Source organism: Ascidia mentula, chromosome 9 (assembly GCF_947561715.1).
Source record: "Ascidia mentula chromosome 9, kaAscMent1.1, whole genome shotgun sequence".
NCBI lineage: Eukaryota > Metazoa > Chordata > Ascidiacea > Phlebobranchia > Ascidiidae > Ascidia > Ascidia mentula.
This window is the reverse complement of record NC_138574.1, coordinates 9,982,816-10,005,000: the sequence shown is the minus strand read 5'-3', so window position 1 is coordinate 10,005,000 and position 22,185 is coordinate 9,982,816. Positions and strand designations below refer to the sequence as shown.

The 22,185-nt window shown below is 38.7% G+C and overlaps 2 protein-coding genes across 2 annotated transcripts; both read left to right on the top strand.

Moving 5' to 3' along the window:
* The first annotated feature begins 9,135 nt into the window (after positions 1-9,135).
* LOC145913978 (uncharacterized) lies at positions 9,136-13,345 on the top strand. The gene is made up of 9 exons (XM_083001747.1): positions 9,136-9,315; positions 9,428-9,493; positions 9,913-10,047; positions 10,443-10,535; positions 10,999-11,157; positions 11,338-11,505; positions 11,583-11,729; positions 12,040-12,099; positions 12,414-13,345. Exons 1-9 carry the CDS (start codon positions 9,258-9,260, stop codon positions 12,494-12,496), a joined length of 969 nt encoding a protein of 322 aa, XP_082857873.1. The 5' UTR covers positions 9,136-9,257; the 3' UTR covers positions 12,497-13,345.
* Positions 13,346-14,212: 867 nt separating this feature from the next.
* Positions 14,213-20,637, top strand: LOC145914126 (uncharacterized). Its single transcript, XM_083001906.1, has 11 exons — positions 14,213-14,325; positions 14,677-14,814; positions 15,833-15,973; positions 16,604-16,726; positions 16,817-16,930; positions 17,180-17,338; positions 17,501-17,671; positions 17,952-18,098; positions 18,570-18,716; positions 19,203-19,385; positions 19,819-20,637. Exons 1-11 carry the CDS (start codon positions 14,262-14,264, stop codon positions 19,887-19,889), a joined length of 1,458 nt encoding a protein of 485 aa, XP_082858032.1. The 5' UTR covers positions 14,213-14,261; the 3' UTR covers positions 19,890-20,637.
* The last annotated feature ends 1,548 nt before the right edge of the window (positions 20,638-22,185 follow it).

Below are 22,185 nucleotides of genomic sequence, written 5' to 3'. Positions count from 1 at the left end.
TACGTCACAACTCGTGTTTTAACATCAAAGCGAGACAAACTGAGGAATGCAGTCAGCTTTACTTCACATACTGCAATATAAAAACAACCAATCTTGAATTTTTTGCCGAATTCGCCTTTCAGGGATGACGTTTTCTTTAAACTAAGCACACTATTGGCCATAACTATACAGTGATATTATTTTCGCCATACAAAGCCTGACCGAAAGTGATGCGGTGGTGCAAATACTCATGTTGTACCTTGAAACCTTTCGCTCTTAATCCCACCATACATGGAGGTTACGTGGTTAACGAAAAGGGGAGGAAGGTTTTTCAATGGCAAATTGAAACTGAGGCTTGGCGCTGAATTGCTTAATACTATACCCTGTCCTTCCGTCTATTATCTATCCCACCCGGGGGAGTCGAAACGCGCGAATCGATTTTATAATGCTTTTTAATTTTTTTTATCGTGCACAGTGCCTTTAATTTGTTTTTACCCTTCCTTTTATCACTACTACAGGCAATTTCGTCCGGATCTAATCTTAACAATTGCGCTTATTTAATTCCCCGCCTTTTTCTATAACTTCGCAACTTCACCGTACCGTTTTGCCGGTTCGCCTTTATTTGCATTGATAATGATTGTAGAACACAATCAAAACGTCTGCATGAAGTTTCCCAGCATTGTATGGGATATTTTGTTCATATTAAAGATGTACAAAACCGTGAGTTATGTTCCTAATCCCAAATAGCTGTTTGCGCTTCAACCCTAAACAGTATTTGTGGTCAAGGTTACAGTTTTCAAATTTTGCACTAATTAACTCAGCTTTGCTACACGTGTAGATTAAACATTAGTTGCGAATATCTACCGGGTCCTCGTTGGTGGAATTAGAGTATTAGTCCCAGATGACCGCACTGAGCCGCGGAGTGAACGAGGATATTGATTCAAACTTCCTCCCTGTCGCTATCGAGTGTCCGAGTAAAGAAAAATTTTGCGACGTCTTAACAGAGGTAGAAGGGTCGTGAATATTAATTATTTTCTCGAACCATTTAAACCCGTCACACCGATGGCATTTATTCTTGAACAAAACTGAAAAAAATTGCTTGCTGAATGTGAGTGAAACTTAATATGTGTCCACACGAATGTTGAGTAATTAACTGTTTGAAAAACACTTTTGACAATTTTTTGCTGTGTGGTTCAAAATGGGTAGATTTTACGCAGCCTGTCATATCAAGAGGTTGCAGCAGCACTATATACGATACATGTGTACTTGGTGATCCAATCAACAAAGCTCTACGTGGAATCTACACTTCCTATACTTATTCGGGAACATAATGAAAAGCTGGGCGTTAATACAACTACATTTTGCATTACCACTTTTTGTTTGGAATTTATTCCACAGGAAAGCTTGTATGTCTGCGTAACACAGTTTCTTAAGATCGCGAAACAGACTTTAAAGATTTAAGAACAGTCTTTTTGACTATATTCCCAATATCCCTGGGACTAATCTCAAGAAAGTATCATGTCATGAAACTTGCGCTACAGCAAATTGCAACACCGGATGGCGTAAGAGATTTAGAATAATAATGCTGTCAACGTTTACGTTTATTCACATTGGCAATGTGCGCTTTTTAGTTTAAAAAAATGGATATCTCATTTGACTGAACGGTGATGAATACATTAATTTTCACAGAGATTTACTTTTAGCCGCTCGTCCCAGATGTGTCAAATGTAGTGAAACTTATGCTCCGTACACATACCGTCACGTCACAACTCGTGTTTCAACATCAAAGCGAGACAAGCTGAGGAATGCAGTCAGCTTTACTTCACATACTGCAATATAAAAACAATCGATCTTGAATTTTTTGCCGAATTCGCCTTTCAGGGATGACGTTTTCTTTAAACTAAGCACACTATTGGCCATAACTATACAGTGATATTATTTTCGCCATACAAAGCCTGACCGAAAGTGATGCGGTGGTGCAAATACTCATGTTGTACCTTGAAACCTTTCGCTCTTAATCCCACCATACATGGAGGTTACGTGGTTAACGAAAAGGGGAGGAAGGTTTTTCAATGGCAAATTGAAACTGAGGCTTGGCGCTGAATTGCTTAATACTATACCCTGTCCTTCCGTCTATTATCTATCCCACCCGGGGGAGCCGAAACGCGCGAATCGATTTTATAATGCTTTTTATTTTTTTTTATCGTGCACAGTGCCTTTAATTTGTTTTTACCCTTCCTTTTATCACTACTACAGGCAATTTCGTCCGGATCTAATCTTAACAATTGCGCTTATTTAATTCCCCGCCTTTTTCTATAACTTCACAACTTCACCGTACCTTTTTGCCGGTTCGCCTTTATTTGCATTGATAATGATTGTAGAACACAATCAAAACGTGTGCATGAAGTTTCCCAGCATTGTATGGGCTATTTTGTTCATATTAAAGATGTACAAAACCGTGAGTTATGTTCCTAATCCCAAATAGCTGTTTGCGCTTCAACCCTAAACAGTATTTGTGGTCAAGGTTACAGTTTTCAAATTTTGCACTAATTAACTCTGCTTTGCTACACGTGTAGATTAAACATTAGTTGCGAATATCTACCGGGTCCTCGTTGGTGGAATTAGAGTATTAGTCTCGTCAGATGACCGCACTGAGCCGCGGAGTGAACGAGGATATTGATTCAAACTTCCTCCCTGTCGCTATCGAGTGTCCGAGTAAAGAAAAATTTTGCGACGTCTTAACAGAGGTAGAAGGGTCGTGAATATTAATTATTTTCTCGAACCATTTAAACCCGTCACACCGATGGCATTTATTCTTGAACAAAACTGAAAAAAATTGCTTGCTGAATGTGAGTGAAACTTAATATGTGTCCACACGAATGTTGAGTAATTAACTGTTTGAAAAACACTTTTGACAATTTTTTGCTGTGTGGTTCAAAATGGGTAGATTTTACGCAGCCTGTCATATCAAGAGGTTGCAGCAGCACTATATACGATACATGTGTACTTGGTGATCCAATCAACAAAGCTCTACGTGGAATCTACACTTCCTATACTTATTCGGGAACATAATGAAAAGCTGGGCGTTAATACAACTACATTTTGCATTACCACTTTTTGTTTGGAATTTATTCCACAGGAAAGCTTGTATGTCTGCGTAACACAGTTTCTTAAGATCGCGAAAAAGACTTTAAAGATTTAAGAACAGTCTTTTTGACTATATTCCCAATATCCCTGGGACTAATCTCAAGAAAGTATCATGTCATGAAACTTGCGCTACAGCAAATTGCAACACCGGATGGCGTAAGAGAGTTAGAATAATAATGCTGTCAACGTTTACGTTTATTCACATAGGCGATGTGCGCTTTTTAGTTTAAAAAAAATGGATATCTCATTTGACTGAACGGTGATGAATACATTAATTTTCACAGAGATTTACTTTTAGCCGCTCGTCCCAGATGTGTCAAATGTAGTGAAACTTATACTCCGTACACATACCGTTACGTCACAACTCGTGTTTTAACATCAAAGCGAGACAAGCTGAGGAATGCAGTCAGCTTTACTTCACATACTGTAATATAAAAACAACCGATCTTGAATTTTTTGCCGAATCCGCCTTTCAGAGATGACGTTTTCTTTGCCGAAACTAAGCACACTATAGGCCATAACTATACAGTGATATTATTTTCGCAATACAAAGCCTGACCGAAAGTGCCGCGATGGTGCAAATACTCATGTTGTGCCTTGAAACCTTTCGCTCTTAATCCCAACCATACATGGAGGTTACGTGGTTAACGAAAAGGGGAGGAAGGTTTTTCAATGGCAAATTGAAACTGAGGCTTGGCGCTGAATTGCTTAATTCTATACCCTGTCCTTACGTCTATTATCTATCCCACCCGGGGGAGCCGAAACGCGCGAATCGATTTTATAATGTTTTTTAATTTTTTTTATCGTGCACAGTGCCTTTAATTTGTTTTTACCCTTCCTTTTATCACTACTACAGGCAATTTCGTCCGGATCTAATCTTAACAATTGCGCTTATTTAATTCCCCGCCTTTTTCTATAACTTCGCAACTTCACCGTACCTTTTTGCCGGTTCGCCTTTATTTGCATTGATAATGATTGTAGAACACAATCAAAACGTCTGCATGAAGTTTCCCAGCATTGTATGGGCTATTTTGTTCATATTAAAGATGTACAAAACCGTGAGTTATGTTCCTAATCCCAAATAGCTGTTTCCGCTTCAACCCTAAACAGTATTTGTGGTCAAGGTTACAGTTTCCACTAATTAACTCAGCTTTGCTACACGTGTAGATTAAACATTAGTTGCGAATATCTATCGGGTCCTCGTTGGTGGAATTAGAGTATTAGTCTCGTCAGATGACCGCACTGAGCCGCGGAGTGAACGAGGATATTGATTCAAACTTCCTCCCTGTCGCTATCGAGTGACCGAGTAAAGAAAAATTTTGCGACGTCTTAACAAAGGTAGAAGGGTCGTGAATAGTAATTATTTTCTCGAACCATTTAAACCCGTCACTCCGATGCCATTTATTCTTGAACAAAACTGAAAAAAATTGCTTGCTGAATGTGAGTGAAACTTAATATGTGTCCACACGAATGTTGAGTAATTAACTGTTCGGAAAACACTTTTGGCCATTTTGTGCTGTGTGGTTCAAAATCGGGATATTTTACGCAGCCTGTCATATCAAGAAGTTGCAGCAGCACTATATACGATACGTATGCGTACTTGGTGATCCAATCAACAAAGCTCTACGTGGAATCTACACTTCCTATACTTATTCGGGAACATAATGAAAAGCTGGGCGTTAATACAACTACATTTTGCATTATCACTTTTTGTTTGGAATTTATTCCACAGGAAAGCTTGTATGTCTGCGTAACACAGTTTCTTAAGATCGCGAAACAGACTTTAAAGATTTAAGAACAGTCTTTTTGACTATATTCCCAATATCCCTGGGACTAATCTCAAGAAAGTCTCGTGTCATGAAACTTGCGCTACAGCAAATTGCAACACCGGATGGCGTAAGAGAGTTAGAATAATAATGCTGTCAACGTTTACGTTTATTCACATAGGCGATGTGCGCTTTTTTGTTTTCAAAAAAAATGGATATCTTATTTGACTGAACGGTGATAAATACATTAATTTTCTCAGAGATTTACTTTTAGCCGCTCGTCCCAGATGTGTCAAATGTAGTGAAACTTATACTCCATACACATACCGTTACGTCACAACTCGTGTTTTAACATCAAAGCGAGACAAACTGAGGAATGCAGTCAGCTTTACTTCACATACTGCAATATAAAAACAACCGATCTTGAATTTTTTGTCGAATTCGCCTTTCAGGGATGACGTTTTCTTTAAACTAAGCACACTATTGGCCATAACTACACAGTGGCATCGTTTTCGCCATACAAAGCCTGACCGAAAGTGCTGCGGTGGTGCAAATACTCATGTTGTGCCTTGAAACCTTTCGCTCTTAATCCCAACCATACATGGAGGTTACGTGGTTAACGAAAAGGGGAGGAAGGTTTTTCAATGGCAAATTGAAACTGAGGCTTGGCGCTGAATTGCTTAATACTATACCCTGTCCTTCCGTCTATTATCTATCCCACCCGGGGGAGCCGAAACGCGCGAATCGATTTTATAATGCTTTTTAATTTTTTTTATCGTGCACAGTACCTTTAATTTGTTTTTACCCTTCCTTTTATCACTACTACAGGCAATTCCGTTCGGCTCTAATCTTAACAATTGCGCTTATTTAATTCCCCGCCTTTTTCTATAACTTCGCAACTTCACCGTACCTTTTTGCCGGTTCGCCTTTATTTGCATTGATAATGATTGTAGAACACAATCAAAACGTGTGCATGAAGTTTCCCAGCATTGTATGGGCTATTTTGTTCATATTAAAGATGTACAAAACCGTGAGTTATGTTCCTAATCCCAAACAGTATTTGTGGTCAAGGTTACAGTTTTCAAATTTTGCACTAATTAACTCTGCTTTGCTACACGTGTAGATTAAACATTAGTTGCGAATATCTACCGGGTCCTCGTTGGTGGAATTAGAGTATTAGTCTCGTCAGATGACCGCACTGAGCCGCGGAGTGAACGAGGATATGGATTCAAACTGCATCCCTGTCGCTATCGAGTGACCGAGTAAAGAAAAATTTTGCGACGTCTTAACAGAGGTAGAAGGGTCGTGAATATTAATTATTTTCTCGAACCATTTAAACCCGTCACACCGATGCCATTTATTCTTGAACAAAACTGAAAAAAATTGCTTGCTGAATGTGAGTGAAACTTAATATGTGTCCACAAGAATGTTGAGTAATTAACTGTTCGGAAAACACTTTTGGCCATTTTGTGCTGTGTGGTTCAAAATGGGTAGATTTTACGCAGCCTGTCATATCAAGAAGTTGCAGCAGCACTATATACGATACGTATGCGTACTTGGTGATCCAATCAACAAAGCTCTACGTGGAATCTACACTTCCTATACTTATTCGGGAACATAATGAAAAGCTGGGCGTTAATACAACTACATTTTGCATTATCACTTTTTGTTTGGAATTTATTCCACAGGAAAGCTTGTATGTCTGCGTAACACAGTTTCTTAAGATCGCGAAACAGACTTTAAAGATTTAAGAACAGTCTTTTTGACTATATTCCCAATATCCCTGGGACTAATCTCAAGAAAGTCTCGTGTCATGAAACTTGCGCTACAGCAAATTGCAACACCGGATGGCGTAAGAGAGTTAGAATAATAATGCTGTCAACGTTTACGTTTATTCACATAGGCGATGTGCGCTTTTTTGTTTTCAAAAAAAATGGATATCTTATTTGACTGAACGGTGATAAATACATTAATTTTCTCAGAGATTTACTTTTAGCCGCTCGTCCCAGATGTGTCAAATGTAGTGAAACTTATACTCCGTACACATACCGTTACGTCACAACTCGTGTTTTAACATCAAAGCGAGACAAACTGAGGAATGCAGTCAGCTTTACTTCACATACTGCAATATAAAAACAACCGATCTTGAATTTTTTGTCGAATTCGCCTTTCAGGGATGACGTTTTCTTTAAACTAAGCACACTATTGGCCATAACTACACAGTGGCATCGTTTTCGCAATACAAAGCCTGATCGAAAGTGCTGCGGTGGTGCAAATACTCATGTTGTGCCTTGAAACCTTTCGCTCTTATTCCCAACCATACATGGAGGTTACGTGGTTAACGAAAAGGGGAGGAAAGTTTTTCAATGGCAAATTGAAACTGAGGCTTGGCGCTGAATTGCTTAATACTATACCCTGTCCTTCCGTCTATTATCTATCCCACCCGGGGGAGCCGAAACGCGCGAATCGATTTTATAATGTTTTTTAATTTTTTTTATCGTGCACAGTGCCTTTAATTTGTTTTTACCCTTCCTTTTATCACTACTACAGGCAATTTCGTCCGGATCTAATCTTAATAATTGCGCTTATTTAATTCCCCGCCTTTTTCTATAACTTCGCAACTTCACCGTACCTTTTTGCCGGTCCGCCTTTATTTGCATTGATAATGATTGTAGAACACAATCAAAACGTCTGCATGAAGTTTCCCAGCATTGTATGGGCTATTTTGTTCATATTAAAGATGTACAAAACCGTGAGTTATGTTCCTAATCCCAAATAGCTGTTTGCGCTTCAACCCTAAACAGTATTTGTGGTCATGGTCACAGTTTCCAAATTTTGCACTAATTAACTCAGCTTTGCTACACGTGTAGATTAAACATTAGTTGCGAATATCTATCGGGTCCTCGTTGGTGGAATTAGAGTATTAGTCTCGTCAGATGACCGCACTGAGCCGAGGAGTGAACGAGGATATTGATTCAAACTGCCTCCCTGTCGCTATCGAGTGACCGAGTAAAGAAAAATTTTGCGACGTCTTAACAGAGGTAGAAGGGTCGTGAATAGTAATTATTTTCTCGAACCATTTAAACCCGTCACTCCGATGCCATTTATTCTTGAACAAAACTGAAAAAAATTGCTTGCTGAATGTGAGTGAAACTTAATATGTGTCCACACGAATATTGAGTAATTAACTGTTCGAAAAACACTTTTGACAATTTTGTGCTGTGTGGTTCAAAATGGGTAGATTTTACGCAGCCTGTCATATCAAGAAGTTGCAGCAGCATTATATACGATACGTGCGTACTTGGTGATCCAATCAACAAAGCTCTACGTGGAATCTACACTTCCTATAGGCCTACATATTCGGGAACATATTGAAAAGCTGGGCGTTAATACAACTACATTTTGCATTACCACTTTTTGTTTAGAGTTTATTCCACAGGAAAGCTTGTATGTCTGCGTAACACAGTTTCCTAAGATCGCGAAACAGACTTAAAAGATTTAAGAACAGTCTTTTTGACTATATTCCCAATATCCCTGGGACTAATCTCAAGAAAGTCTCGTGTCATGAAACTTGCGCTACAGCAAATTACAACACCGGATGGCGTAAGAGAGTTAGAATAATAATGCTGTCAACGTTTACGTTTATTCACATTGGCGATGTGCGCTTTTTTGTTTTAAAAAAAATGGATATCTTATTTGACTGAACGGTGATAAATACATTAATTTTCACAGAGATTTACTTTTAGCCGCTCGTCCCAGATGTGTCCAATGTAGTGAAACTTATGCTCCGTACACATACCGTTACGTCACAACTCGTGTTTCAACATCAAAGCGAGCCAAGCTGAGGAATGTAGTCAGCTTTACTATGAATACTGCAATATAAAAACAACCAATCTTGAATTTTCCGAATTCGCCTTTCAGAGATGACGTTTTCTTTGCCGAAACTAAGCACACTATAGGCCATAACTATGCAGTGATATTATTTTCGCAATACAAAGCCTGAGCGTGGTTAACGAAAAGGGGAGAAAGGTTTTTCAATGGCAAATTGAAACTAAGGCTTGGCGCTGAAGTGCCTAATTCTATACCCTGTCCTTCCGTCTATTATCTATCCCACCCGGGGGAGCCGAAACGCGCGAATCGACGCGAAATATTCTATCGCGAGGAAGTTTGAAAAATCAACGGGCGAAGTTTCGATGTGAAGTAAATACATGATTTACAAAGTTTGGCTCATCACAAACTGAGTTGGAGAGTTTTGCATTGCAACGAAAGTTTGGACAACACTTAATTTAGTTTTGTAACAACTGTGTTGCTGTTGTATAGATTGTAAATTCAAATAATTGCGTCGATCATATTTCTGTTGGGACAATGCGAAGGTGCTTTACCTTCGCCTTCAATCTGTTACTGTTTGTTGGGCTTGCAACGAGTAAGTATTGCTTGCATCAATTAAAAGTTAGAATTTTGATTTAGGTTTGATAAAATATCAATTTCGCTTCAGTGAAAACAATAAAAAGAGAAGAAACAACTTTTACTTACAGGCCAGACTGCAAAAATTCCGAGGACCGGAAATCCAGACTTCTCACAAGCAACCTCAGACAAACAAGGTATTCAAATATTTATGTGTCGTCTTTTTCAATCAATTTTCTTCATTTTACGGTTTCCAGTTGGTAATCAAATTGTTGTAGTGTAACGTATCATAACACGTCTAACACTGTCTTATAAACTTTGGGAGTTAGAACAAGAAAAGTTAGGCAATCACATAAGCATAAATAAAAAATACATGCGGCTAACCGTATAAAAGTTAAATAAATAACATGGAGTTGGAATGGAAATCAAACAGACAGTGAGCCGATTTGACAAACATGTTTTGCAAACCAAAAATTAAACAACTTCTCGATCAAACTGGACGTTGCCTATTAACAGAACGTTTCAAATTAAAGTCTTGCCTATTAACTAACAAACATAATGTACGTTTTCTAAATTTTCTGGGGAAAGGTTTAAACATCTCTGATTTGAATCACAGCTGAGCAGAAAAACGACGATCTAGGGTATTACATAAGTTTCCAGGAGTTAATAGGCGAAAAAAAACCCTGCAGGACCTCCCCATGCGGATTATGCGACAGCGTTTTAGGAACGTGCGTCGACTTCAAAGAAACAAGTAAGTTTTGCTTATTAACGAAAATAAAATAGATTTATTAAAATATTCTCTCTGTCTTCAAGAAAATTAAACCTTTAACTGAGTACGCTTTTACGCAACTAACATGTCCCAAACGTTTGTTATTTGAACAAACAAGTTTGGTGTCCAGTAAAGCAATGTTTCCCAAGTTTTTTTTTGTCCACCAGTTTACTTAAGTTCACAGGAAACTAATTCCCAAAACGAGCGTTACTTTCTTTTTGGTTTCTCTCTCTTGCGTTTGTTGCCAGAAGGTGCAAGAAATATATAATGGCCTAAAAGTAGATAGTAGTTCATGAAATTCTACACATTTCGTTTTTAAACCAGGAAATCACTACAATAGAGTAAAACCATCAGCAACCTCTTACACTTTTCTAAAGGGAAATGCCAACAATGCGAATCGAAGCCCTGCGAAGTGACGTCGTGTGATGGAAAGTATTGCGTGCTGAGGAAAGGAATGCTGCTAGACAACGGTAGCCCCCAAATTTTTTTTTTAAAACCGGTATTACAACGACAATCATTGTATGCGCAAAACAGCCATAATGGTCAAGTAGAGCTGCGGTCACCAGCAAACAGTTGTTTGGCCATAGTGCGCTCCACGTGCTGGTTCGTCTATGTTGATTGGTACCTAGTTTGGTACCCAGCATATCGACGATTGACAAACTGGAAATCTGTGTGCCTACTAGTCTACCAGCTAGCATGTGCCACGGTTTACCAGCTGCACTGACGATTACACGTCGAAACAGTGTGTACACCTGTCGGCAGCTCTCATTGGAAATCGCTGTATTGTTGTGGTAACAACGCTTTAAAACAAATGAGAAAATTTATACTTACACGAGCCCAGTGAATAGGCCAGATAAACATGATTAACACTACTAATGCCATTTACAATACGCCGTGTTGGGGCAATTTTTAAACCTGTGATTTACCTTCTAGACGGTGGTACGAGTAAAAGTCTTGTGACAAGGAGTTGCAGCGCCCAAGTATACGACGGTTGCTGCATGGACAAAACAAATGATGGCAAACTGAAAAGCTTGTACACCTCTTACACTTGTTCCAAGACTTGCGATACAGACGGCTGCAATTCGGGCGACAGTCAGTACAATATTTTTAATTATATCTTCATCGTGGCACCTTTGATGTTGTTGTAAAACCGCCATTTCGGGTAAATGTCCCGACTGTCGTATCGATTTTAAAACTTGCCGTGACGGAATGAAGTGCGCACATGACATGACTCACTTTTGTCTGATTATTTGTTTTTGTTTTTGATGGCAGTCGACATCGCCATTGCTTCACGTCGAAAACCAGTTAAGTGCGTGCAGTGTAACGATACGAACGGTTGCCAATCGAAAAGGGAGGCAACCTGGTGTTCGTCTGTCTACGATTACTGTTATGGGGAAATGACGTACTTTACCCGAATAAACCCCATTACTGGTCAACATGGTTGGTGGAGCTGTTTGATCTTGAACAAAATTTGGCAACATTAATTTAACATTTCAATTTGAATGTTCGTCGTATAGAGTACAAACTGGTCAAACTTACCAAGAGATGTGCAGACAAACGTGATTGGCGTAGTGGTTGCAAGGAGAAATTCATTGCTGAACGCGGACTTTTGAAAGTAACTTGCTCCAGCACGTGCACAGGAACCGGTTGTAACGACGGATGGCGTATGTTTTTTGTTTGTGTATATGCAAAAGATCTATGATAATTATTAAGAGCTGGTAACAGGGGTGCACTCTGTTTCGACCTATAAGGTCTTATCAGTGCAGCTGGTGTTTGTGGCACTGGACTAGCTTTTAAACCAAAACATTCCAAAATAAAAATGGACAACTCTGTATTTTAATCAAGACGTAGCCCTTGAAAAACACTAATCTTAAAAACATGCAACAAACCCTACTTTTCTGTGATCGACTTTGGAATTTGATTGTTTTAGCTAAAAACTTACATGAAAGACATTCACTGCCATTTGTTTTGCAGCGGGTCGACTCAAGTGCAATAAGAAAAAAAAATGTGAAAACCCCTACGAAGTCTGTAAAGGTATAGTGAAATATGAATAACGAAACTATGAAACTTTGCTGACGCCCAATTTTCGATACGGACGTAGTACGAACCAATCACATCCAGGGATTCTACGAAAATTCCTATTGTTCATTAGATACAATCAGCTTCAAACTTTTTGCTCTAAACAGCAGCATAACAGAACTGAGGAATACCCAATTTCACAGATCACACATAACCGCTAAATTTTTTTCGTTTGGGGTTAAGTTTAATCTTAGAACACGTAAATTTATTATGTGGCAGAACAATAATTAGGAATGGTCAAAAAAAAAATACATGTTATTCTTGTGCAGGCGGTAAATGCTCCGGAGCTTCCAACCTTCATTTTAACTCATTTCTGATTTTCTTCATTGGATTGGCGACTTTTTTGGAGTAAACCCTGTGGAAACAATTGGAAGAGCTTCGTTGGTTTTATACTTCTGCTTGGAAATTTCGACAATTATAATTAATTATGACTGTTACTCCGCAAATAATGAATATTATGGAATATTTTCGCATCCGTTATTTTTTGCCGAAGCGTTTGCAGGCTGCTCTAAAACAAGTGATTTCTTTTCTTGTGTTTCTGTGCATAAACTTTGCGCTGTTTGTATCGTGGTGTAACTTCATGGTTCAATGATAAACGTAAATTCCGTATGTTTTTAACGGCAATAGCGTAATCGAATTCCCCCAAAAAACGTCGGATTTTGTTCGAAAGCGGGAAAAGCAACCTGGTTTTAGTTTAAACTGTGCAGAAAGCGTTGGAGTGACACCGCCGAAACAACAAACACTTCCCAAGTTTCAGGCAAAGCGTCTTTTTTTCTCCGGGCACTTCCGCATCTTGCATCTGTGTAGAGCCCAGCTGTCTTGCGGCATTGTTTCCTCCCCGTATCAATAACAAAGAAATGTCGGCATGATTAAAATGCTAAATAATATTCTGAAAGTCTGTCATTAACAATTCATCGCTTGGGGGTAAATCTTTTGTTGTTTCACTTTGCTTTTTTTTATTTTTTTTTATATATATTATAAGTATAAAAATAAACCCACGTTGACTAAAAAGCCTTTTCTGTCGAGTGTGAACAAAGCATGTCCCGTAAAGTGTTGTTACGACTAAACTCTATACGTCTTTTCTTCCCTCTTGTAATATTTTCCCGGATTTTAATATAAATTCTTTTAAAAAACGCAATAGTAACCTCTACATTTTTTTCCCAACTATTTTTCCTACTCCAGGTTTTTGTAAAAAAGTGTTTAATGACGAAGATAATAAAAATATCCAGAATCTACAACAGTGTGGGCTAAGACAGTGTTTCGCCAACTGTGTGCCGCGAAAGTTTAGAAAATTTTGGTAAAGAAGCTTCGTATTACAAAAAAAATAAGCTATTCGTGTAGAAAACAGACTTGCGCACTGTCCAATAGATGATATTAGTATTGTATTTGCCCCGTCGATGTGTCAAGTGTGATTGGTAACATTGTAACCGTGTGTAGTTGTCATATAATACCTTCCACCGTGCTGAATTTCGCGCTGAGCTAAGTTAACCGGAAAGCAATTGTATTCGTCTGTTTAATATAGCACGCCTATAGCAATAAAAGAAGTATCATTTCTTTTGTTTTAAGTGTACCGCGAATTTTTTTCCCAATACGCAAGCTAAAAAAGTTTGAAAACCGCAGTGTCAAGATTCGCAAGGCGTCCTTTTAGACAATAGGTGACATCGAAAGCGACGTTAATAAGCTCAGTGTAAAATTCCTAAAGTCAGGAAAGAACAGCTTCCTCAGAACCTCATCAAACAATGCAGTTTGGAACAAAACAATGCGTTCCCGAGGTTTCGCGTTGCGCAAACCGAAAAAATATTCCATTGAACAAGAGAAACCAAAACAGGGCCACTGGGTGGTTATACTTTCGGAAGTATTGTTTGTTTTGTACTCTTCATTAGCGCTTTTGTATGAAACAGAGTTCATATTTGCATTGTTTTTTGAGCCAAATTTATTCTGTTGAGCCAAATTTTAATTACATTTTGCTGGTTTAATGGCGTATTAGTGGGTTTGCGATTATATCTTGCCGTGTGGAAAACAAGGGAAATTAATTTACGTTTTCTGTGTTTGGGCAAAGTGCAACATTTTCTTGCCTAATTTCAGATCAATGTGTTTTGTTGGAATAATTTTTAAGGATGATAATTAGCAGTACTTTCACACTTTCCCTGCTGTTGTTCGTTGGAAGTGGGAATAGTCAAAGTAAGTGCGAAACTATCGGAACACAAAATTATGTGTATCGTTATTTGTGTTACTCAGAAGTAGTGTCTATAGGTCTGCGTACTTCAGGACGCGTTTGTTATAGCGTGTTTATGACTATTTACGTGATAGACGTGTCAACTATAGCCCGCATTGGTTTATTGACCAGCAGAAAAGTTCCCAATGATGATTATGACCCATTGTATAGCAGAAAATATGGTGTATCAAAATAATATGCTTTGAGGATATGCTATGCACGTATTTACATGACCTCTACGTAACAAATGGTCTAAAAATTAGCTTAAATTCAATTGGTTTTGCATAACTATTGTTTGTGTTTGTTTCATCACACAGGCACAACTTGCAAAAAATGCTCGGCATCATACTTTGACTATAGCCAAACAAAGTTTGACTGTTTCGATCAAAGTGTAAAAGAAACATCATGTAGTGCTGCTGGAGGCTACTGCCAAACAACATTTAGGATTAATAAGGGTAGGACCCAGTAAAGTTGTTTTTTGATAAACGTACGCTTATTTTTTGTTTGATATATTTTGATGTCACATTTGATTTTTACTGCAGAGCATCGTGAATAAGGAATATTATTTAGAGCAGGGGTGTTCAACCCGCGGGAAGGTTCTGAGTGGCCCGCGCGGTATTTTTCAAAATGACTTATGTTATCAACTTAATCGCCTATGTAATTTATGGCGAATTTACATTCGGAGAAATTGGTATTTATTATTTGCTTTCTTTTTCTATTGCTCTGTAGCAGTGGTTTTCAACCAGGGGGCGCGACCCCCACGGGGTTCATTTTCCATTTTCTAGAGGTCGTTTGCTTTTGATAAATAATGAACTAATTTTAATAATGTGCATACAAAAATGTAATACAAAAAAACAATTTTGTATACCTGAATGCAAATTTTTGGCAGGGGATCGTTAGCTACATGGTGTTGCTAAAATAGGTTGCGGTAATAAAAAGGTTGAAACCCACTGTTTTATAGTCTCTACCGCAGGGGTGCAAAAATGTTTAATTTAATTAAACAATTTCTGACAGCCATATGGAAAACCCACTTCGCATTGCTACATCGTCCATCTCACCGAATATTGCCAAACTTGTTAGAGAAAAACAGTGCCAAACTTCACATTGAAATGTCACCGTGTAGTAAAAACTTTGTTGATTTACTCTTAGTATGTTTGTTGTAATGTTTGTAAATGGGGATAACACACATTTCTAAGTAATAATTTTGGTATGAGGGTTTTAATTAGAAATGATAAGACAGCCATTTCTAAGATTACAAACTAGCAGTAAAAACTCAAAGGGCCCGCGCAATCATTCGTAAACCACATGTGGCCCTTTGGCCAAAAAGGTTGCACACCCCTGATTTAGAGTAACTATGGGCGCAAAAAAGGTTTGAAAACGCCTTTATTATCATGTCGTTCGTCCAAAGTTTATGTCCAAATCAACACATGGATGTTGACCGAACCATAAATAAATTACGTCCTTATTTACCAGGCATTGTTCACAATGTTGAAAGAGTGTGCCTTCCTAAGGAACCGATCCCGGTGGTGGCAACTACGTGCGTGGCTAAAAACTGCAGTGAAACAATTTGCAAGCACGTCTGCAGTGGAGCCAACTGCAATAAATTGCCGCAGAGTAAGTCTCCTGTATTTGCACTGTAGCAGATTTTACTAGGGATGCACCGAAAGTTCGGTTTGCCGAATTTATTCGGCCGAAACTAAGGTTTTTATAATTATTCGGTTTCGGCCGAATATTTTTGCAAAATTCGGCCGAAACCGTAACTTTTTACTGCATCCAAATCTAATACGCAAAGTTTAGAATCATTGTTTAAACTGCACGAATATGTTGGTTTTATTTGTTTATTGTCCCCGAAATGACTAAACTCAACTTTAAGTATTTGGTACAGCAGTCGAGGTTATTCTTTCAGTGCCAATAAAGGCTGTATGATAGGATTAGATCCAATCCAGCACATTATTTGTTTAAATTTATTCCATTTGAACAGATTGATACAAAAATTAGTTTCGGTTTATTCGGCCGAATTTATTCGGCAACTTTTGCCGAATATTCGGTTTCGGCCAAATAAAAAAAAATGCTGTTTCGGTGCATCACTAGATTTTACCAATTCGGACCGTGGTAGTGCATCTAGTGCATTTTTAAAAACGTAAACTTCTCCGTGTGTTGGCGCGAAACGATTGTTAGTCTTTGTAAACACAATATTACCTGACCGCATGTGGCAAAGCTTCAGCCAAACTGAGTTATTTTCAGGTGATAAACACAAGCGTTGCAGTTCTGGCTGCGGAGGCAAAGACAATGGATACTGCGATCACATTGCAGGAAAATGCGTTTGCAATTCGGGAAGAGCAGGGCCAGAGTGCGAACTTGTGCCACGTAAGTCCTAAACACTTTCAGAATTGTTTCATTCTCATTTAATTTTTCTTGGCTGAATACCTTCTCTAAAATAAACTTGAATTGATACAGGAAAATGCGTACAGTGCGGCGGAGATTCGGGTTGCACACAATCGTCGACACCGGAAACTTGCGACAGCACACAGATGTACTGCGTGAAGAGAAAAGGCCTGCTGCTAGACAACGGTAGTTTTTCAGCATTTTTAGCGTCTGCTCCGCAGATATGGGATGATTACTGATTGTCTACAATATCTCTGCAACTTCATGCAGGATTTACTTCTAGTCTAACCCATCAAAGAGTTTTAGTTTTGCTTCGTATCTTGCTGTAGGTGAAGTCGATATACGTTTGTAATTTAGGCTGGGGGCAAAACACTACGAACTAAAAAAATACATTTCTCTGAACACCGCCGATAGCAGCTAATATTTACTTTGCAGTCGGTAAAGTGGTGAAGACAGTGGTGTCACGAAGTTGCAGCGATAAAATTTACGACGGTTGCTGCCTGGACACGCAAAATGACGGCCCTTTGCGGAGCCTGTACACTGCTTTCACCTGCTCAGTGACCTGTGATAAAGACGGCTGCAACACCGGTTCTGGTAAATATACGATCATGCTGGTATTTGATTATTATATTGGGAAAAAGTGAAGAGAAAATTTTGTATTGGTCACTACTAGTTATCCGTTATGAAATTTCCATCTCCACTGAAGCAGGTTTTGACATTTTGCAATGTGATTCCCTACTGTGTTGTTCTGCGCAGTTGACATCTACCCTGCTTCTATTCGCAAGCCACTTAAATGCATTCAGTGCGGGAATAGCACACATCCGTGTACTGATAGTATACAGGCAACATGGTGTCCGTCAAACAGACATTATTGCTACGGAGAACTCGAATACATCTATAGGAAGAACTACAAAACCGAAGAATATGGTGAGTGCGGCATATCTGTCTTACACTATTTCGGATCGAGGTATGCAACTTTTTCCGCCTTGGTAACAAGTCCTGTTTATTTTTTATAACTCCTCGCCAAATAGTGTTTCTGCCAACTTTGCATCAATTTTTTTTTTCCAAGTGATGTTTTACCCAAAGTGACGCTTCCGCTTCGTTCGCATGTGTAAAAAGCTGAAGGATGACAACGTCTGTTCTGCACCAATAAGTCAATAACTACGCCGCCAAACCAATTATAGCGAAGTATATGTCATTTTGATAGAATACAAAGTACTAACCTTGAATCGGGGGTGTACGGAGAAGCCAAGGGAAGCGAATGGATGCAAGGAGAAGGAAATTGCAGAACGTGGTCTGACATATGTTAGTTGTTACGAGACGTGCAAGGAGTATGGATGCAACGATGGATGGGGTAAAAGCAATGATTACTTATTTGCTATATGCATATAGAATGTAAATACTCGCGGTATATTTCTGTCCGTAAATTCTGGGGTTTGATAGCAAACATCTGCAAATCAAATCAAATCATGTTTATTTTGCGAAAAAAGCAACTACGCGAAGAACAATATACAAGGAAATGAAATGGCATGGGCATCGATAAAACCATAAAGGTTATCGAGTAAGGCGCCCATGTAAAGGTGATTTCCTCACGGAGAATCACCGTCTGTCGTAGTATCGCAACCAGTCGCACTGGGAGGTGATGGGTTGCGACAAGCTGCATGTGACGAATGGTGGCTACCCGGCCGTGCTGGCCAAAGCAAAACCCATCGAAACGCAAACGCAGAACGTTTCCTTTGATCCACATCGACAGACCTTAACGTCCCGAGGACAGTCCAAATGCTTTGCTGTTCAAAAACCTAATGCAGTCAGATCGTTTTTGCAGCCGGACGTCCAAAATGCGTGCAGTGCAAACAGGACTACACCAAATCAAAGAATACTGGTTGTCTTTCTGCGAAGCAAAGCGACGCTAAGATTTGTCCAACTCCACTTGACCAATATTGCTATCTACAGAAGGGCCTAAAAAAGACGCGTATGTACTTCTTGGCCTAACTGTTGATGTTTATAACTTTTCTGCATTTTTCATCAATTGATGCTCATTTTATCTGTAAATCAAAAGGACAATTTCAAACCAAGATAATATTTACGACCTTAGGAACACTGTTTACGGATTTGGTTATAATTCTGAGAATGAAGAGACTGGCCCATATTATTGTCAACATTGTCATGTTCCAACATGGGCCAGTCTCTTTATTCTCAGATTTACGTCCTCTGTTTGTTATGCATGGAATTATACCGGAGACCAAGAATTTGTGACTATAACAAAATCGATATAAGTCAGCTACACAAAGCAAATAATAATCAACCTATCTTCCTGTGTAAAATTCTGACCAGATATAACTGTCTATACATAATACAAAACTGCACTATGTAGCAATAAAACCATGTTCTATTCAATAATGCCCCAACGTCTTGAGAATTTAATATTCCTAATTGTGTTATATATATTTTTTTCAAGCTGTGGCGGCTATTGTAAAGATAGGCGCTCAGTACACCCAAATGGACCCCGAATTGCAGTCGTACAACATCACACGCGGATGTAGACAAGACGCAGTACCTTGGCACTGCACTTTTTCTAAAAATGTTTTGGAAATTACGAAAGTTTGCGAGGAAACATGTGACTCTCACGGCTGTAATTCAGGTAGGAGCTTCGCTTCAATCATTGCGAGCGTCACTTGCATCGCCTTGTCGTTGTAATCAAGGAACTGGAAGATTCATAAACGCAATTTTGGCAACCCTTAATCCTTGTCGCTTTGAAATCACTGACAAGTTGTCGCACAGCCCCCTGATATAAGTACCAAATGCAATCAGCACTGCGAGAGGGGCTGCAGATGGCACCAGCAGGCCCCCTCGCGTCTATAGGGAGCCCTTGAATAGCAAATAGGAGGCCCACGAATTAAGGGACTTCTATCGGTTTATCGACAATGTCATGTGATCTCCATTACAAAGCGCCTTGTATCGGCACAAGGAAACCTAGAGGTTCGGCCTCCCGGCATCTAGGAACTGACCTCCTCGATTGAACGCCATTGGATCAGTCAGCTTATGATGTGTTTTGACAAATGTTTTGTTTTCAGGGTCGAACATTGCAGTCATGGGGATGCTGATGACCACGATGTTGTTATATTCTCTTATCAAACTTATTTGAATTATAAAATATACGGATGTTGCTTAGTCATCTACTGGTTTTGTGTTTTTTTTGTTATTGTTGTTTGACGTCGGCTGTAGTACTTTTATGCTTACATGGTGGTTGTCCATCATAACATTCTTTCCACAAAAAATGCCGAACTACAATTGGAGTGGACTATAATTGGCACCGCGACTAACATATAAAAATTCGTAAGTTCTTTCAGTAAATGTGAAGCAAGGCACTTTATCTGTGGCGACCATATTTTACCCAGATGCATTTTTACCACAATGGTGAAAAAACTGTTTTTGTCTTGTATCGCTTAGATGCAAGCTGGCGCTTGTACTATACACGATTTGCGATTCTTATAATTTGAAATATGCAAGAAATCGCAACCGAAAGCCGCGTAAGAGAACAAATTCTATAAGTCGAAATATGCATACGCTTTGGAAAGCACGAGAAGCTTTGCTTTATGTTTGTCCTCTCACGCGGCTTTCGGTTGCGACTTCCTGTAATTTTGCGGGTGGGAAATTTATTTTCGGCTTGAAACCATACAACACCTCCCTCTTCCGGAGTACACAATACTTTAAATTGTCTTACTTTGTTATCAGTGAAGTGTGCAATATTTTTATGTTAATTCGTGCCAAAAAATAATCAAAGAGATGTAAATATGTTAACTTACGGCTCGATTTGTTTCTGTCAAACTTACTAAGAATTTGGGAGATTACCAGCAGTTCGTCACATAATTGTATGACGCGTTGCTTGTGAAAAGCACAAACCCGTGGTCGAGAATATTTGAGAATTTCGAGCATACGATTCACCAAACATTATATCATGGTGTGCAAAAATATGGTCAACCTTATATGGATCATTCAAACAATGCATTTTGTTTGTTATTATGTGTTATTTTGTCTCAGTTCTATTAAAATGATTTGATCACAGACCTTGGGTTTGAGTTTTTCGTTTGATTAAACAAAAGTTAGCCTTGGTAGTGAATTACATACGTTCGTGGCGTGTTTGGCCTCTAATTTGGAACAAAAATCTGTCAACAACATATTAATTGAGTTGACGCGTTTCCTATAGTGTCACGTCAAATTTCCGTCGCATTATAGAATGGCACGAATTATGTTTAGAATAGTTAATTCAACTAACATTTAGCAATAGCGTAATATACATGACAGCAAATTTGACCTCTACCATCGTTTCGACGTTATGTCAGACTCAGAAAGATTTATATATCGCAGTCAAACTCAGCTTTATGTTATAATGTAGCTGCAAAAATCCTTTTATTTCGAGCAAGTGTGAGACAACCAGGCAAATGGAGTTGTATTTAATGTTTACTGCGCTTGTGTCAGATTGTAGGGGAGCAGCATGAACATTTTTGCGTTCTCGAATGTTTTTCGTGGTTTAAGCAGTATAGAATATTACCATTTTGTCTGCTTATTTATTTTAAGTTGTCTACAACCTGTTTCTAAACGAAATATTCCACCCGTTGATTATATTCAACAAAAGTAATCCAACATATGTATGTTACAATATCCAGACTGCGGTCGTTTATTTAAAAAATCAAACCCTATATAAATGTATAGTCACGACTTTTAAGGTGATGTTGTGCTCTCAATGGTACATATTACTATTTTCATTTGTTTTTTGAATGTTACATGCGATTACATATAAGTCAGTTGTGAACGGTTTTCGAAGTAATTAGTGTAATCTTTAGATAACTGAAGTAACATTATCAGAACTTGTGGAATGTAACCACGTAGGCTATGCAAAATAATGTGATTATAACTTACCAAGTGGTTATTGGTGCTGAGTTTAATCGGATCCATGCATCCACAGGGGTATTGGCAGAGAGGGTGAAGGCGATGTTGTGTTTCTAATCCCGCCTTCAGGCTTTCCGGTCCACCGCTCGCCGAGCTGAAACCCGAATAAACAACATAAGTAATTAAACACTGTTGACCTATTTGAATTCCACTGCGCAGGAAATGTTAAACTTTAAAGCTTTCACACGAAGATAAGAACAAGATTGTTTCCGCTTCACTCGGTGTACTAAAGGATAATCGCTGCAATATCGTGCGGAAAGAAATTGCATTTGAACATCTAGTTAAGCTGAATAAAAAGGTTATAATCGAGAAGGAAAGGCATTTAGATGACAATGTAAAACTTGTAAGTAAGTACACTTTGGCTTTTTGTTGACTCAGGTAATGTTTTCTTCCAGAAATCGGAAATACCGTACGCAAAAATTACCGCCAATGCCGCATTAGGAAGGTTATAAAGTTATAGCAAAAATCAAAAGTGAAACCAGCTCACTCAA

Coding starts and splice junctions, on each gene's coding strand:
- LOC145913978 (XM_083001747.1), top strand. CDS start 9,258: ATGCGAAGGTGCTTTACCTTCGCCTTCAATCTGTTACTGTTTGTTGGG. Junction 10,048..10,442: donor CGTCGACTTCAAAGAAACAA/GTAAGTTTTGCT, acceptor ACTTTTCTAAAG/GGAAATGCCAACAATGCGAA. Junction 11,158..11,337: donor CGGCTGCAATTCGGGCGACA/GTCAGTACAATA, acceptor TTTTGATGGCAG/TCGACATCGCCATTGCTTCA.
- LOC145914126 (XM_083001906.1), top strand. CDS start 14,262: ATGATAATTAGCAGTACTTTCACACTTTCCCTGCTGTTGTTCGTTGGA. Junction 16,727..16,816: donor AGAGTGCGAACTTGTGCCAC/GTAAGTCCTAAA, acceptor GAATTGATACAG/GAAAATGCGTACAGTGCGGC. Junction 17,672..17,951: donor CTACAAAACCGAAGAATATG/GTGAGTGCGGCA, acceptor TCATTTTGATAG/AATACAAAGTACTAACCTTG.